This window comes from Mobula hypostoma, chromosome 13 (assembly GCF_963921235.1).
Source record: "Mobula hypostoma chromosome 13, sMobHyp1.1, whole genome shotgun sequence".
Classification (NCBI taxonomy): Eukaryota; Metazoa; Chordata; class Chondrichthyes; order Myliobatiformes; family Myliobatidae; genus Mobula; species Mobula hypostoma.
Window position 1 is genome coordinate 27,676,071 of NC_086109.1, and position 17,031 is coordinate 27,693,101.

Here is a 17,031-nt window from a genome sequence, read left to right on the forward strand (position 1 = left end):
AATGACGTCAGAACGCATTTCCATTATGACTTTAGTTCATTAGAAATTTTTGGGATTAATGTTAATTCTATGGTCATATTTGACAGCACTCTAGTCATGTGACCAAAACTCAAATTATCAAGAAACATGAAGGGGCATATTTGAATTATATATTAGAGCATTATGGCACAACCACAGGCTCTTCAGAACATGATGTGATGTCAATCTTTTAAATTATTTGCAATGTCATTGCCTACTGTGAAGTTTGGACCAACAATATAAAGGGCTCCATGAAAATACCAATGAACCATTCCAGTCTATAGCCTGAAAATGCCCTCACTGCTTAGAAATCATTTCAAGATCTGATACAGGTCATGGCAATAATGTCACTGGCATAGAAACTTGTACTGAAAATTGAAATGATGGTCCCCATGTGTGAATTGGAATGGATTTCTGAGAAGCCAGATGGGAAAGCAGAAACTGTGGCCTGAAGCACATTTTTAAAATGCTATGCTGCATTTCATATCAGCTACCTTCTACTTTATCTTCCAAACCCTGTTCCTTAGTTTTACAAAAAGCAAAAGCTTAAGCTATGGTGAAGGAAATGTGGGTTGATAGCAAGCATCTATGTTCTTTTTTAAATTACATTCACTAAAAGGATGTGGATGTCATTTGTAAAAGCCAGGAATTGATTCTCTAATTGCCCCTGAAAAGATGATGGTGAGGCACTTCCTTGAGCTATTGAAGTCCTTGAAGTGATGGTAGGCAGGTAGGCAGCCAGTCACAATGAATAAACAGCATCACTCATGGCACCATGGTATTACAGCTCAGGACGCTGTAGTTTGAAGTTCAATTCCGGCGTCCTCTGTAATATACTTTCAAATCAAGATATTGTGTCACTTAAACAGGAGTCTAGATTGGTGGTGCTTGCACGTGCCTGCTGTCTTTGTTGGCTATGAAAATGCCAGTTGACTAGTCTTGTTGAATAATTATGTTGCACTTTATGGATATTCACCAGTGGTTGGGAAATAAGTGAAGGTTTGACCAGAGACAATGAAATAATGATAGTTACTCCCTCATAAACAGAAATGGCAGCTTACATAACACCAATTATCAAAAATTAAGGGAGAAGGAAAGTGGGTAAAAGGAATTGAGTAAAATTATAAAACTCAATAATGAACATTTTTTTCAGGCATACAGCTTATCAAATGTCATTTCCCATGCCCACCCAAGATTTTTATTTGACATATTCCTTCTACCACATACTAAATAACGGTGGACAACAAAGATTTTGCTTTCAGAATAGTTGTAGGTGTATCTTATGGACTTTCTGCTGCCACTCATGAAAATGACCATAAAATTTCCCTATCATGCAACATTTTTTTGAAATTGCCTATATTTGTTACTTCAATTCATAATTCAAGTCAGAATAATTGATGCCAAGATTAAGGAAGGCATTTTTGTTGCCTTTTGACCTGTTTGATTCCGTTGGTCAACAAATCAAACAGGTCATCAGTGAAGGCAATTTGAAGAACTTCTAGTGGGATTGGAGAAAACTGCATGGAAAGCATTCAAGGATGTTGTTGAAAATCTTCTTGGTAACGACAGAGCACCAAACTATGTGCAACTGGTTGACAACATGCTTCAGGCATACAAAACCATGAGGTGCAACATGTCACTAAAGATTCATTCGCAAACACGAGTTAATCAGTAGCTGCCGGAATTTCAAGCAACACACATAAAAATTGCCAGTGAACGCAGCAGGGCGGGCAGCATCTATAGGAAGAGGTACAGTCGACGTTTCAGGCTGAGACCCTTTGTCAGGACTAACTGAAAGAAGAGATAGTAGGAGATTTGAAAGTGGGAAGGGGAGGGTGGAGATCCAAAATGAAGATTCATTTTCTGCATTCCCGTTTAGACTTCTTCCCTGCAAATCTTGGCTCTGCCAGTACCAAGCATAGTGAAAGGTTTTACCAGGACATTGTGGTCATGGAAAAGCAGTATCAGGCCAACTGGAATCCATCAATGCTGGCTGATTATTGTTGGACATTTAAGCAAGAAGCCTCAGACACTGAATACAAATGAAAAACATCAACAAAACATTTTTAGCTTAGTTGAAGTACTGCAAAGCATCAGCACTGTTATGCAATTAAATGCATTATATTCAATACAAGTTAAACTTCTATTTTTCCAAATTCCTACGTGCTACAAGTAGCCTGAACTTAATATTTGTGTTCAGCTTCAAACAAAAAAAAAATCTGAGGAAGCAACACTTTGGAAATAAATTGTTTTCCAGTAGAAAAGAGAAGGCACAAAACTGGACTAAAACCTCAGATAAGATGCAAGAGAAAACTGCTGCCCAGGCACCAAGCAATTTGTCCTGTGCTGACTTCAACGGAACAGTTTACTATAAATGACTGAGCATAAATTCCTATTGTCAAATATATTGCTGAAGCATGAGCACTGTTGGGAAAACTGCGTAACAGTGGAGAATTGGGAGTGGATCAGTTACTTTCTCTTTTGATTTCAAAATGTGTGCAGTGTAGGAAGATTCACAAAAGAATGTATTGTATGACGAATCCTTCTAATCATCCACTTTCTTTTAGCAATGATTAGAATCTACATCTAGCACTACTGCATTTCGATAGAAAGTGACAACATGAACCTTTGCAGTAAAAACTGTCTGCATTGTATTTGATTTGAGTAATAATCCAGGCACTGCACGCGGACTCACAAATGACAGGAGATTTAACTTCCACTGCCCTCAATTTAACTGCTATGCTTTACGTGTCGATTTTGCAAAGTTGACAACACTGTAATGTTCTTAAATGACTTTTATCCACATTCATTTGTTTTGCTGACAGGAGATGGGAAATATCCAAGGCTACGGCAGTAGTAACTGCTCGGGTACAATACATAGAGTTGCACATAAACATTACTGCTGATAAAGCAGCACGGCAAAATTATTATGATAATAGAAGCCATTAACAGCACAAAGTTAATTTCAATCAATTCTCATAGCTTTAAGGAGGCCCTAGTTTCATACGAAAATGATCAGTCAGGAATTTTTCACCTCCTCAAAAAACCCGAGTGCAATGTTGTAAATCGACGAACATGCATTGAAAGGACCATCTAGATTTGATCTCACAGGATTATAAATGGCATAGAAACTTTCCAACTATTATGCTAACTAAGGTAGGGTATTTGTAAAGCTGACTCATACAAAAGTAACATGATAGAATTCCTTCCTGAATGCACTTGGCGACCAGCCAAGTATATTTTACCAGCATTTTATTCAGGCACTGGACATTCCTCACAAAATGTGGGCACATGGAATTTGAAGCAGGCATGTATCACGGATGAGCAAATGGGAGGTAGGTGGCAAGAGGAGCAGATTTGGAGTTTCAATTAAAAGTTGAGTTTGAGATTGGTGAGCAGTCACAAAAGATGATTAAAGAAGCAGTGGGGTTGCTGAGGGTGGGACATTTAGCCACATTTGTAATAGATAGATGAGGTATTATGCTTCTCAAACAACATTTTTAGAAGAAGCTTAATGTTCAGGTTTAACTAAGCCCCAACAAATATGATTCTGGGAAAGCAATTACGCAGAAAGTGAGTATTGATTACTTGGCAAACTACCAACAAAAGGGATGGCCCTTTTATGTACCGAGAAGCAATCAAAAGCAATGTGAGAACATAATAATGCTTAGGTGTCCACTCAGGGAAACCCAACAGTCCTGGGAAGAGGGTGGGTGGAGAGAAGATAATCAGGAAAGAGCCAATCTTCAAAGGCTCTTCCAAATCAACACTAAGTTGCATGCTATTTATACAAAACTTAACACTAAGGTAGAAGCCTCCTGTAGTTTGAGAGTGATGAGCAGAGCACACACCTGGCTGGTCATGATAAACGGAGTGGTGGAACTCAGGGCCCCCAAGAAGAAAAGAATGATGGGGTAACACCAAATCCAGAATATGAAATGAATAATGCAACGTTGACATAATGAAGACAGGTTAGAAATTTTGGCTTTTTTCAGTTTTTTTTTTGGGGGGGGGATCAGTGGGTTATAAGGATCCAGCAAAAGTTCTGTCAGTGATCCACCATTGCAAATTCAATAATACAAGGCTCCAAGGCTTTGTGAGGTACAGTATTGAAAAGGTCATATGTAGTTAAAGGATTATCCACTGATTGTTTTGTTCGGACAAGATGCAAAACATGAAATTGAGTTCAGTGGTGAGAGTGGGGCTAAGCGGAGATTGTGTGACTGTGTATAGAATCCAGAATAAAGTGAAGGTGGTATATGTGGCACCAGCTTCTAAAAGGTGAATGACAACACTCACACTAATGCCAATATTTCCCACCATCACCTTTTGGAAAACACACACACACACCTTTAATGAAATAGCTGCCTGGCGTGCCCAGATACCTTTTAAAGTATCTTTTAAATTGGCAGAAGGATGGGAACCGGAATGATAGAGCAGAGGAGGGGGAAAACAGAAATAAATCTAAGATAGTGAGCAGTAAAGATGTCAGGAAGGACAGGCAGGTGACGCGGCAAATTTGCAGTCATTGGGATGAGTTGCAGTGCAATCAAAGCGAAAAGTACCAAATACTGGTCTTAAGGTGTTATACTTAAATGCACGCAGCATAAGGAATAAGGTGGATGATTTTGTCATACAGCTACAGATTGGCAGGTATGATATTGTGGCCATCACTGAGACGTGGCTAAAGGATGCATGTCTCTGGGAGCTGAACATCCAAGGATACACGGTGTATCGGAAGGATAGGCAGGTAGGCAGAGGGGGAGGCATGGATTTATTGGTAAGAAATAATATTAAATCATTAGAAAGAGGTGACATAGGATCGGAAGGTGCAGAATCTTTATGGGTTGAGCTAAGAAATCGCAGGGGTAAAAGGACCCTGATGGCAGTTATATACAGGCCTCCTAACAGCTGCAGTGATGTGGACTACAAATTACAACAGGAAATCGAAAAGGCTTGTCAGAAGGAAAGTGTTATGATAATTGTGTGGAATTTTAACATGTGAGTGGATTGGGAAAATCAGGTCGGCACTGGATCTCAAGAGAGAGAATTTGTAGAATGTCTACGAGATGTCTTTTTAGAACAGCCTGTTGTTGAGCCTACTAGGGGGTTGGCTGTACTGGATTGGGTATTGTGTAATGAACCGGAAGTGATTAGAGAGATTGAGGTGAAGGAACCCTTAGGAGACAGCGATCATAATATGATTGAGTTCACTGTGAAATTTAAGAAAGAGAAGCCGAAATCCGATGCGTCGGTATTTCAGTGGAGGAAAGGAAATTACAGTGGCATGAGAGAGGAACTGGCCAAAGTTGACTAGAAAGGGACACTAGCGGGAAAGACGGCAGAGCAGCAGTGGCTGGAGTTTATGCAAGAAGTGAGGAAGGTGCAAGACAGATATATTCCAAAAAAGAAGAAATTTTCGAATGGAAAGAGGATGCAACCGTGGCTGACAAGTCAAAGCCAAAGTTAAAGCTAAGGAGAGGGCATACAAGGAGGCAAAAATTTGTGGGAAGACAGAGGATTGGGAAGTTTTTAAAAGCTTACAAAAGGAAACTAAGAAGGTCATTAAGTGGGAAAAGATGAACTATGAAAGGAAGCCAGCAAATAATATCAAAGAGGATACTAAAAGCTTTTTCAAGTATATAAAGAGTAAAAGACAGGTGAGAGTAGATATAGGACCGATAGAAAATGATGCTGGAGAAATTGTAATGGGAGATAAGGAGATGGCAAAGGAACTGAACGGGTATTTTGCATCAGTGTTCACTGAGGAAGACATCAGCAGTATACCGGACACTCAGAGGTGGCAGGGAAGAGAAGTGTGTGCGGTCACAATTACGACACAAAAAGTACTCAGGAAGCTGAATAGTCTAAGGGTAGATAAATCTCCCAGATCAGATGGAATGCACCCTCGAGTTCTGAAGGACGTAGCTGTGGAGATTGCGGATGCATTAGCAATGATCTTCCAAAAGTCAATAATGGTTCTGGAGGACTAGAAGATTGCAAATATCACTCTGCTATTTAAGAAGGGGGCAAGGAAGCAAAAAGAAATTATAGACCTGTTAGCTTGACATCGGTGTTTGGGAAGTTGTTGGAGTCAATTGTCAAGGACGAGGTTATGAAGTACCTGGAGGCATATGACAAGATAGGCAGAACTCAGCATGGTTTCCTTAAAGGAAAATCCTGCCTGACAAACCTATTACGATTTTTTGAGGAAATTACAAGTAGGCTAGACAAGGGAGATGCAGTTGATGTTGTATATTTGGATTTTCAGAAGACCGTTGACAAGGTGCCGCACATGAGGCTGCTAAACAAGATAAGAGCCCATGGAATTACAGGAAAGTTACATACGTGGATAGAGTGTTGGCTGATTGGCAGGAAACAGAGAGTGGGAATAAAGGGATCCCATTCTAGTTGGCTGCTAGTAACCAGTGGTGTTCCACAGGGGTCCGTGTTGGGCCACTTCTTCTTACGTTGTATATCAACGATTTGGATTATGGAATAGATGGCTTTGTGGTTAAGTTTGCTGATGATACAAAGATAGGTGGAGGGGCCGGTAGTGCTGAGGAAACAAAGAGTCTGCAGAGAGACTTGGATAGATTGGGAGAATTGTCAAAGAAGTGGCAAATGAAATACAATGTTGGAAAGTGTATGGTTATGCACTTTGGTAGAAGGAATAAACAGGTAGACTATTAATTAAATGGGGAGAGAATTCAAAGTTCTGAGATGAAACGGGACTTGGGAGTCCTCATGCAGGATAGCCTTAAGGTTAACCCCTAGGTTGAGTCAGTGGTGAAGATGACAAATGCAATGTTGGCATTCATTTCTAGAAGAATAGAGTATAGGAGCAGGGATGTGATGTTGAGGCTCTATAAGGCACTGGTAAGACCTCACTTGGAGTACTGTGTGCAGTTTTGGTCTCCTTATTTAAGAAAGGATGTGCTGACGTTGGAGAAGGTTCAGAGAAGATTCACTAGAATGATTCCGGGAATGAGAGGCTTAACATATGAGGAACATTTGTCCGCTCTTGGACTGCACTCCTTGGAATTTAGAAGAATGAGGGGGGACCTCATAGAAACATTTCGAATATTGAAAGGCATGGACAGAGTGGATGTGGCAAAGTTGTTTCCCATAGCAGGGGAGTCTAGTACGAGAGGGCATGACTTAAGGATTGAAGGGCGCCCATTCAGAACAGAGATGTGAGGAAATTTTTTTTAGCCAGAGGGTGGTGAATCTGTGGAATCTGTTGCCACGGGTAGCAGTGGAGGTCAAGTCATTGGGTGTATTTAAGGCAGAGATTGATAGGTATCTGAGTAGCCAGGGCATCAAAGGTTATGGTGAGAAGGCGGGGGAGTGGGACTAAATGGGAGAATGGATCAGCTCATGATTAAACGGTGGAGCAGACTCGATGGGCCGAATGGTCAACTTCTGCTCCTTTGTCTTATGGTCTTAAAGTACACTGAAACAATGTGTAAGAATGGTTGGCAGATGGCATGTATGAAACACATGCAGATGAAGTGATGTCCAGAACTTCATCAGATGCTATTATGGATGTCCAGTTTCTGAATGCAAATGCAAATGACTTGGTAGTAAAGCCATGGATGTTGCTGCCCAGAAGAAGTTCATGATCTTCCATCAGAATTTTTTTCAGTAAAATAGATGCCAATATGGATTTTAAGCAATCTAGTTTTGAGGTAAAGTATTACATTACAGAATGGAACATCATCTGCCAAAATGTCAGAAATTTAGAATTAAACACTATCATTATAAAGATGATGCTTGGTAAATGTCTTCAGCAATATGGAGAAGGGCAGAACATTGAGAATGAAAATATCAAATTGCACTGTCTAACAAAATAATTAAAGGAACAGAGGGTCCTTAAGTTTGAGTTTACACTTTTTTTGATAAGATGACTTTACATTATTTCCCTTTCTTATTGTGAGTGAAAACATACTCATGCTTAAAACTAGCAATTAAACCAAATGAAAACCTTTACTTACCATTCTCCTGACAGCTGGTTTCAAGGGTTTCTCCCATGAATTTCAATAGGCTTGCTACCCTTGAGCCAGATAGCTGGTTCAATAGGCAGATTTCACAGCCTGAAAGCTGGAAAATCTGGGCCAGTTCTTATGATCATGCTTACCTCTTTGAGGAGACCAACCAAGCAATAAAGGTATGTCGCAGCTACCAACCCATTAGCAGCAGATCCAATACAGATCTCAGTGGAAAGAATCCTAATTAAAATATATCCTATCTGGTCCCTTAAGTCCTTGGATGGCCTCTTCCCTCAGCATCTCTCCATGAAAGACAACATCCTTTGGAGTTTAAGCTTCTCCTCCCAAACTCCAGGTCTAAAGTTGGATACCATTTGGTTTGCTCATCTTTGTACTACTGCCAGTGTTGAGATATTCAGCCAGCAGAAATGTTCTCTAGAAAGTTGCAGGATTCTTGATACAACTTATAGGGGATTACAATTCCCACCATTCTTGTTCTTATAGATTTGGAATGAGGAATTCCCATATGTATTACAGTTAATGCACGCTGAGTTTGTATTTGGCAGGAACTGGAATTGGACAAGCCAAATCCTTTTCACAAAGGACTCTTGCTAATCAGTCAATGAGCAAACAGCTAACTAACACTTTGTGCATCTCATATGCGGATAATCTTTTCTTGATTCAATCTTTGTTCCCATCTCTCCTTTGCATTTCTATTCCATTGGAACCTTTTCAAATAGGTTCAAATGATATAAAGTGGATAGGTATCTCCACTTTATATCAGCAATGACACCGGTCATACGTCAATATTTCTGAGTACCTGGATGCATTAATCACAAGCCATGTTCCACTTACGTTAATGGTTTCTCCAGTCGACTCCCTGGTGAGCCTACAATTTCCCCCAAGGTGCAGAACATCTGACCCAGAAAATCCTACAAAAGAAAGAATTCATATTAACACAAGTTACATGCATGCACACACATCTATGCAGGCAAACACAAGTGTGCACAGAATATGCAAACACACACACGTACACAGAGCTGATTATACAAAGTCAAAGGAGGTAAACTGCTAAACTTTCCAAACTTAATAAACAACTGTAAAGCTAATTTTCCCCATAAGGAATTAGATGGCTAATGCACTCAACATGGCTTGTTCAACAATTTGGTGATCATTAGAATTAACTTACTAATTAATTTACTTAACTTTCTCTTCCCCCGCCCCCATTCTATACGCTTACTTGCTGTCACAAGTTTTAATTGCACAAAATCATGGATAATGACAATCATACCTAAAAAAAAACAAAATATGTTTCAAAAACAAAGTATTATTCATAAAAAACACTAAGTAGCATCTATGAGAGAAAAAAGTGAGAAATCATTTTAGTCATAAGAAAGGTCACCGACTTTGAAATGTTAATTCTATTTCTCTTTCATCGGGAGCTGCCTTCCCTGCTCAGTATTGCATTCTTTCGCTGTATCCAAATTTGCAACATTACAGTATTTTTTAATTAGATCGATGATAATCATAGGCTGATTCAACTAAAGAGGGTAACAGCTTTGAAATTAAAAGATGCTTAAATTGGTATGCTGCAGTGAAATTGTGCAGTTTGCTAAACATTTCCATCCTGTGTTTCTTGTTGCAACATTCAGCATAGCTCAACCTCTGTCCAAAGCCTGATGATAGTTGAAATAGCTGTATCAATGAAAACAGCAGACAGAGACAGTCAGGTGAAAGTGAGGGCAAACAAAACTGCCAAGTCTAAACAGAAATTGGCCTGGCAGAACAAATTGTTGAGGCAGGGGCTCACACACACCAGAACAATGCAGGTTAAAGGCGAAACTTGTAGAAAATGCAACAAAGTAGTACACATACAAAGAACATGTTGGACAGACAAAAATAAATGGACTTCACCGGGAAGAGATAAAGATAGAAAGTAAAGTAGCAGTTTCAAAAAGAGCATTAATCTGCATGCTGTTGTTGAGAAAATTGATAATGATGAGAATGACACCAGACTGGATAGCAAACACGAGGAATACTGCAGATGCTGGAAATTCAAGAACGCAGCAGGTCAGGCAGCATCTCTAGGAAGAGGTACAGGACCTGACGAAGGGTCTCGGCCTGAAACGTCGACTGTACCTCTTCCTAGAGATGCTGCCTGGCCTGCTGCGTTCACCAGCAACTTTGATGTGTGTTGCCAGACTGGATAGCCTTTAGTTTGCAAGTGAAATTGACAACAGACAAGCAATATGGCCTACACAAGAAGTGAACACCATATTAATTAAAATGGAATTGGATGCTGGCTTTGCTGTTTCAGTCATTCCACAAAACTAGTTTGAACGGCATTTGAAGCCTGCAGATATCCAACTAAGAACTTACACTGGAGAAAAGATTACTCATGTGCGAATGACATTTGGAACAGTGAAATACAATAACCAACAAACCATAATGGGCTTGTATGTGGTAAAAACAGAAGGACATGCATTGTGGAGCTTAGACAACTGCAAGTTGATTGGAGATCCATCAATATTTGCATGCTATATCTCCATGTAATAGAGTCAACTGAATGCGAATTTGAAAAGGTACTGGATGATGCCACAGCAGTGATAAATGATGGCATTGAAAACTGAAACATATCAAGGGTAAAATAGTGTTAAATGAAAATGTCACACCCAGTTTTTATAAGGCACGTCTGGTTCCTTATACCATCTTTGATAAAGTAGCCAGTGAGCTAGATCACATGGAGGCTGAAGGAATACTTTCCAAGGTTGAGTTGAGCCTAGGGGCAATGCCATTGGTCTCAGTAGCCAAGAAGAATGGGTCTGTGAGGATCTGTGGTTACCTTAAGGCAGGGGTGGCCAACCTTTTACAATCCATACGTCGATTTTTTCACACACAAGTTCTATATTAACATATTTTTACAAGAATTGAATTGTATACAAGAGTTGTATGGCACATCTGAACTTGTGAGTGAAAAAATTGACGCATGGAATGTAAAAGGTTGGCCACCCCTGCCTTAAGGTCTCCATCAACCCAGTACAGAAAAGGGGCATTTTTGCAAACCTTTCTGGAGGAAAACACTTCAGCAAAGTGGACTTAGCTAAGGCCTACTTATAGAGGGTGATGGAAGAAGGGTGAAAATTGTTTCTCACCATAAACACTTACAAAGGGCTTAATCACTATAATAGACATATTTTTGGAGTAATAGCTTCTGCTCATGCAGTCTTGCAGAAAGCTATGGACCAGGTAGTGCAAAGCTGTCCAGACACTCAGTGTTACCTGGTTGGCAAGCAGAATCTCCAAAATCTCTAAACAGTGTTAAAAAGATTAGAAGATTATGCCCTCAGAGCACGGTGCAATGATTGTGAATTCTTTATACCAAGCATCACTTATATTGGTCACACCATTGACTCACAAGGATTACACAAGTGTGCTGAAAAAGTTCAAGCAGTGGTGGATACCCTAAGGCCAAAGGATGTATCACCATTCTGGTCCTTTTTGAGGATGTGTCAATTGCTATAACAAGTTCCTACTAAACATGGCTACTGTGCATCACCCCTTGAACTCTTTATTACAGATCGGGAAGAAATGGCAATGGACAAGGCAGTGTGAGGTCACTTTCCAAAAGGTAAAGGAAATGGTGACATCAGGCACTGGCTCACACATTATGATCCGCTTAGTCCAGTGAAGCCTACCTCTGACACCATGTCTTATGGTATAAGTGCAGTCATGTCTGAACATCCCACAGCCTTTGCATCTTTTTCCCTTAGCACTGCAGGGAAAAATTATGCTCAGATTAACCGAAAGGTCTTGAGTCTGGTTTGGGGTGTAAAACATTTCAATCAGTACTTGTATGGGTAAGAGTCTACCCTCGTTACTGATCATCAAACACTTTGTCCATTTTCAATCTGCCTTGTTCCATGGACAGCAGCAGTACGAATACAGTGATGAGCTCAGTTTCTTGGAGGACACCGTTACAAGGTTGAATTCAAGAGGACGACAAAACATGATAATGCTGATGGATTGTCCCATTTACCCTTGGAAAAGAAATTACTTGAAAAATTTACAAAAGAGGATACTCCTCCCGACGTTTCTTCCTAATGGAAATTAAAAGTCTCCATATTACAGCAGAGATGATTCAAAGGGAAACCATAATAGACCCCACACTACCTCAGGTCTACATGGCCACACTAACTGGCTGGAACGTGCAACAGTTCCCCCCAATTTTACCACCACCAGGATAAATTTGCCCTTGATGGGAGTTGGCGTATGTGGGGATTGAGAGTTGTTGTATCATCCATGCTGAGAGTGGAAGTGCTGGAGGAGCTACATGCGGGTCATCTGGGCATGGTCAAAATGAAAGTGTTGGCTCAAAGCATTGGTTATCAGTAGATCAAGCAACTTGCCATGCACTGTTTGGGATGCCAACACATCCAGAAGATCCAAGAGCAGCACCTTTCCATCCCTGAGAACAGCCTAAACACAAAATACTCTGCAGATGCTGGGGTCAAAGCAACACTAACAACACACCGGAGGAACTCAGCAGGTCGGGCAGCATCCGTGGAAACAATCAGTCAATGTTTCGGGCTGGAACCCTTCTTGACTGATCATTTCATGGATGCTGCCTGACCTGCTGAGTTCCTCCAGCGTGTTGTAAGTGTTCCTGAGAACAGCCTGTATTGCCCTGGCAGAGGATTCATGTGGATTTTGCTAGACCATTTATGGACACAAATTTCTTGGTATTAGTGGATGAAGGTACAACGTGGCCAGAAGTGTTCCCAATAGCTTCCACTATGAACTTGGAAACTATTTATGTGTTGAAAAGTTTCTTCTCAATGACTGGTGTTTCACTTAGTCAGTGACAATGGATCACAGTTTGTTGCAGAACAGTTTCAGTCATTCCTGAAAATGAATGGAATAAGATGTATTACATCTGTACCGTAGCACCTAGCTATAGTTGGCTTGGTGGAAAGAACATACTGCGAGCAATGTCAGCAGAACACCCTACACTGAGTCAGAAGATCGCCAATTTCCACTTTGCACATCGCAATGCTGCACTCTCCACAAACAACTGGCCAGCTATGCTGTTCCTGGGTCATTCTTTGCATTCATGCCTGAATCTCCTCAAACTCAATCACAGAAGGAGTATGCAGGACAAACGGCTGAGACAGACTCAAGGCTCTTCAATCAAGGAGGTTTGATGTTTCACTCCTGGACTAAGCAGTTCTGCCAAGGGACTACAGGGGTGATCAAAAGTGGGTGCTTGGAAAGATTATGGGTAGAACTGGACATCCGAAATTGCATCTGATGTCAGCTGGAGATGACAAATCAATCATTTGAGGAGAGCAGAGTTAATTGTTAAAGAAGAAAGGTGTCCAATGCTGTCAGAACCAATTCCTGGGGCCCCAGAGACAATTCCTACAAACACCACAGAGGAGGCCCCAGATGGGAGATTGTTTCACTGCCACAAATCTCACCTGCCAAGCAGCATGACCACCCTTGTCGCAAAAGATGTTATTCCACAAGAGTAAGATATCCTCCACAGTGATTAAATCTTTAGCTGGAATGGGACAATTTTAAACTTACTATGCTGTGGATGTCTGTATTTGGTAGTTGTATTATATAATATACTGTGTATATAGTTGAGATGTATTCTATATTGAGTTGGGGTTTATAGCTAAGCAGGGAGGAGTGTTGTGCATTAAATATTTCAGCAATATTGTAACTACATGGCTTGATAAAGCTTTCTTAGTTTGCTTAATAATTCTTTACGGGTTATATGCAAAAATACATGAATGGCATACATCACCAAGCCACCACATCATATGTATATGCTTCATTTAAATTCTTTAAAAAAGTTAGACTCGCGTTCTGGACTCCCTTGTTTTTCTTCCAATTAATTTTATGTTTTGCAGTAACAAAACATCGCACTTATGCAAATATCTAATCCCTTGTGTACATTATGAAATTTCAAGGCCTTGAGGTTTAATATTAATAAACATTAAAATGACAGAATGTCACTCAGAAGTAGAAACAAAATTAACACTTACATGTTTAGATAAGTCCAGGCTTTTTGAATCGACGTCGTACCTAAAGAGGAGTGGAAATTATTACTTTTACTAATATATTAAATTAAATGTGCAATGAAATTAATGAACAGAAAGAAAATGCTGCTTTTTCTTAAACTTCATGCCACAGCCTCCAATCCCTCATCATGAAAATTTTGGAGAGCAGAATATAAAATGCTTGCATTTATCATCCTGATGAAAGGGCTCAGTCCAAAAGATCAACTGTTTATTCTCCTCCATAGAAAAAAGAGATTCTGCAGAATCACTTTTATGCAGACCAACACACACAAAATGCAATAGGAACTCAGCAGTACAGGGAGCATCCATGTATAGGAACAAAGAGTCGATGTTTCGAGCTGAGACCCATCATCAGCACTCGTGCATGTTGTTACTCTCCATAGATGCTGCCTTGCTTGCCGAGTTCCGAGTTCCTCCAGCATTTTGTGTGTGTTGCATTTATACTTCCCTTTACACAATGTCTCAAAGAGCTTTACTTCCAATGAAACACTTCTGCTGTGCAGTCCCTTCACAGTGTAGGGTATTTAGCTGCCAACATTCTGCACCACATACTTTCAATCATGTGGTAATGACCAGGTAAATTTGTTTTTTTTTGTGCAAAGTGATTGAGAGATAAACATTGGCACGTCAGGTGAAGTAACAAGACAGATCCAAAAGCGCTACCATTTATCACCTCAATTGAAAAGTTTCATCTCCAACAGCACAGCACTCCTTTAGTATTATACTGAACTGGCAGCTGAGGTTTCTGTGCTCAGGCTTCTGTTTTCATATTTCAAATGATTTGCCGTAACCGTCTCCAGCTTCGGCAGAAAATAATTAGAATATTAAAATGCTTATGGGGAAAATTTGTGGTGTATCTCTTGGGGTTTGGTTTCACCATCTTTATTCATGATTTTTTAAATATAGTACGGATTAATTAAATCTCTTGGAAGGCCGTCAAAATAATACTAAAATAACTTCACTGAATTTCAGTCATTATCATTAAAACAATGTCCTTACAAACTGGTATGAACTGCTATGATCTTTTTTGTTTAAGGACTGGGTTTCTGATAAATCTACATTTCAGCTTTAATTAGCTGCAAATATTCTATAAACAAGTGCACAAAAATCACAAAATTCCCAAGTATTATCATTTCTGTCAACTCATAGTGAGGTTCAAGTTCTTAGAAGTGAACATCAGGAATAGCCTATTCTGGTCCAAACATTTACACGCTATGGCCAAGAAAGCTCACCAATGCCTCTACAAGCTCAAGAGGCTAAATAAATTTGGCAGCACACATAAAAGTTGCTGGTGAACGCAGCAGGCCAGGCAGCATCTCTAGGAAGAGGTACAGTCGACGTTTTGGGCCGAGACCCTTTGTCAGGACTAACTGAAAGAAGAGCTAGTAAGAGATTTGAAAGTGGGAGGGGGAGGGGGAGATCCAAAATGATAGGAGAAGACAGGAGGGGGAGGAATGGAGCCAAGAGTTGGACAGGTGATTGGCAAAAGGTATATGAGAGGATCATGGGACAGGAGGCCCAGAGAGAAGGAAAAGGAGGAGGGGGGAAAAACCAGAGGATGGGCAAGGGGTATAGTGAGGGGGACAGAGGGAGAAAAAGGAGAGAGAGGAAAAGAATGTGTGTATATAAATAAATAACGGATGGGGTACGAGGGGAAGGTGGGGCATTAGCAGAAGTTTGAGAAGTCGACATTCATGCCATCAGGTTGGAGGCTACCCAGACGGAATACAAGGTGTTGTTCCTCCAACGTGAGTGTGGCTTCATCTTTACAGTAGAGGAGGCCGTGGATAGACATATCAGAATGGGAATGGGATGTGGATTTAAAATGTGTGGCCACTTGAAGATCCTGCTTTCTTTGGCGGACAGAGAGTAGGTGTTCAGCGAAACGATTTCCCAGTCAGCGTCGGGTCTCACTAATATATAGGCCACATCAGGAGCACCGGACACAGTATATCATCCCAGCTGACTCACAGGTGAAGTGTCGCCTCTCACCTGGAAGGACTGTCTGGGGCCCTGAATGGTAGTGAGGGAGGAAGTGTAAGGGCATGTGTAGCACCTGTTCCGCTTACAAGGATAAGTGCCAGGAGGGAGATCGGTGGGGAGGGATGGGGGGAACGAATGGACAGGGGAGTCACGTAGGGAGCGATCCCTGCGGAAAGCTGAGAGAGGGGAGGAGGGAAAGATGTGCTTAGTGGTGGGATCATGTCCCCATTGACCTTAACCACTTTTTTAATGATGCATCAAAGACCGCATACTATCTCGATTCATAATGGCCTGGTATGGAAACTGTGTTACATGTGACCGTAAGAAAAACTGCACAGAGTTGTAGGCACAGCTCAACATATCACAGAAACCAACCTCCCCTCAATGGGTTTTGTCAGTAAAGCAGCAAGCATAATCAAAGACCCATCCCAGCCCCGTCATCCTCGTTTCTTCCCACTTCAACTCAGCAGAGGATTAAAAAGCCTGAAAGCACAACCCACCAGACTCAAGAACAGATCTATCCCACTGTAATTAGACTATTTAAAGTACAAAATGGACTCCTGACCTTGCAATCAACCTCGTTAGGAGCATGCACCTCTTAGTGTGCTGCAATTTATCTGTAGCTGTTACACTTTATTCTGCATTGTAATTGTTTTATCTTGTTCTACCTCAATGTGCTGTGTAATGATCTGATCTGTATGAACAGTACGCAAGACAAGTTTTTCACTCTGTCTTGTCACATATGACAATAACAAACTAATTCCAATTCCATTCTTTGTAGCTCATTTAGTCCAGATCCACAGTGCAGTCTCCTTTGCCATATCCTGGCCCAAATTGCAGCAAGCAGGATAATTGCAGTGGTAAACAAATGGTTTTCTGTCAATAATTCGATGTCTCAGGCCAAGACCTGTCTTCAGGACTGAGAAGGAAGGAGGTAATGCAATGGCTCCGCC

The 17,031-nt window shown here is 40.8% G+C and overlaps 1 protein-coding gene across 5 annotated transcripts in view; it reads right to left on the reverse strand.

Moving 5' to 3' along the window:
- The window catches only part of LOC134355512 (copine-8-like), a 674,862-nt gene that overhangs the window by 493,542 nt on the left and 164,289 nt on the right, over nucleotides 1-17,031 (reverse strand). For all 5 annotated transcript variants that reach the window (XR_010020101.1, XM_063065493.1, XM_063065495.1 and 2 more), the window contains 2 exons: nucleotides 14,060-14,099; nucleotides 8,865-8,941 (listed from right to left, as the gene is read on the reverse strand). Coding sequence is in view for 4 of the 5 variants with exons in the window: in XM_063065493.1 (XP_062921563.1) it covers nucleotides 8,865-8,941; nucleotides 14,060-14,099 (117 nt within the window). In the remaining variant the exon portion in view is untranslated. The remainder of the gene's footprint in view (nucleotides 1-8,864; nucleotides 8,942-14,059; nucleotides 14,100-17,031) is intronic.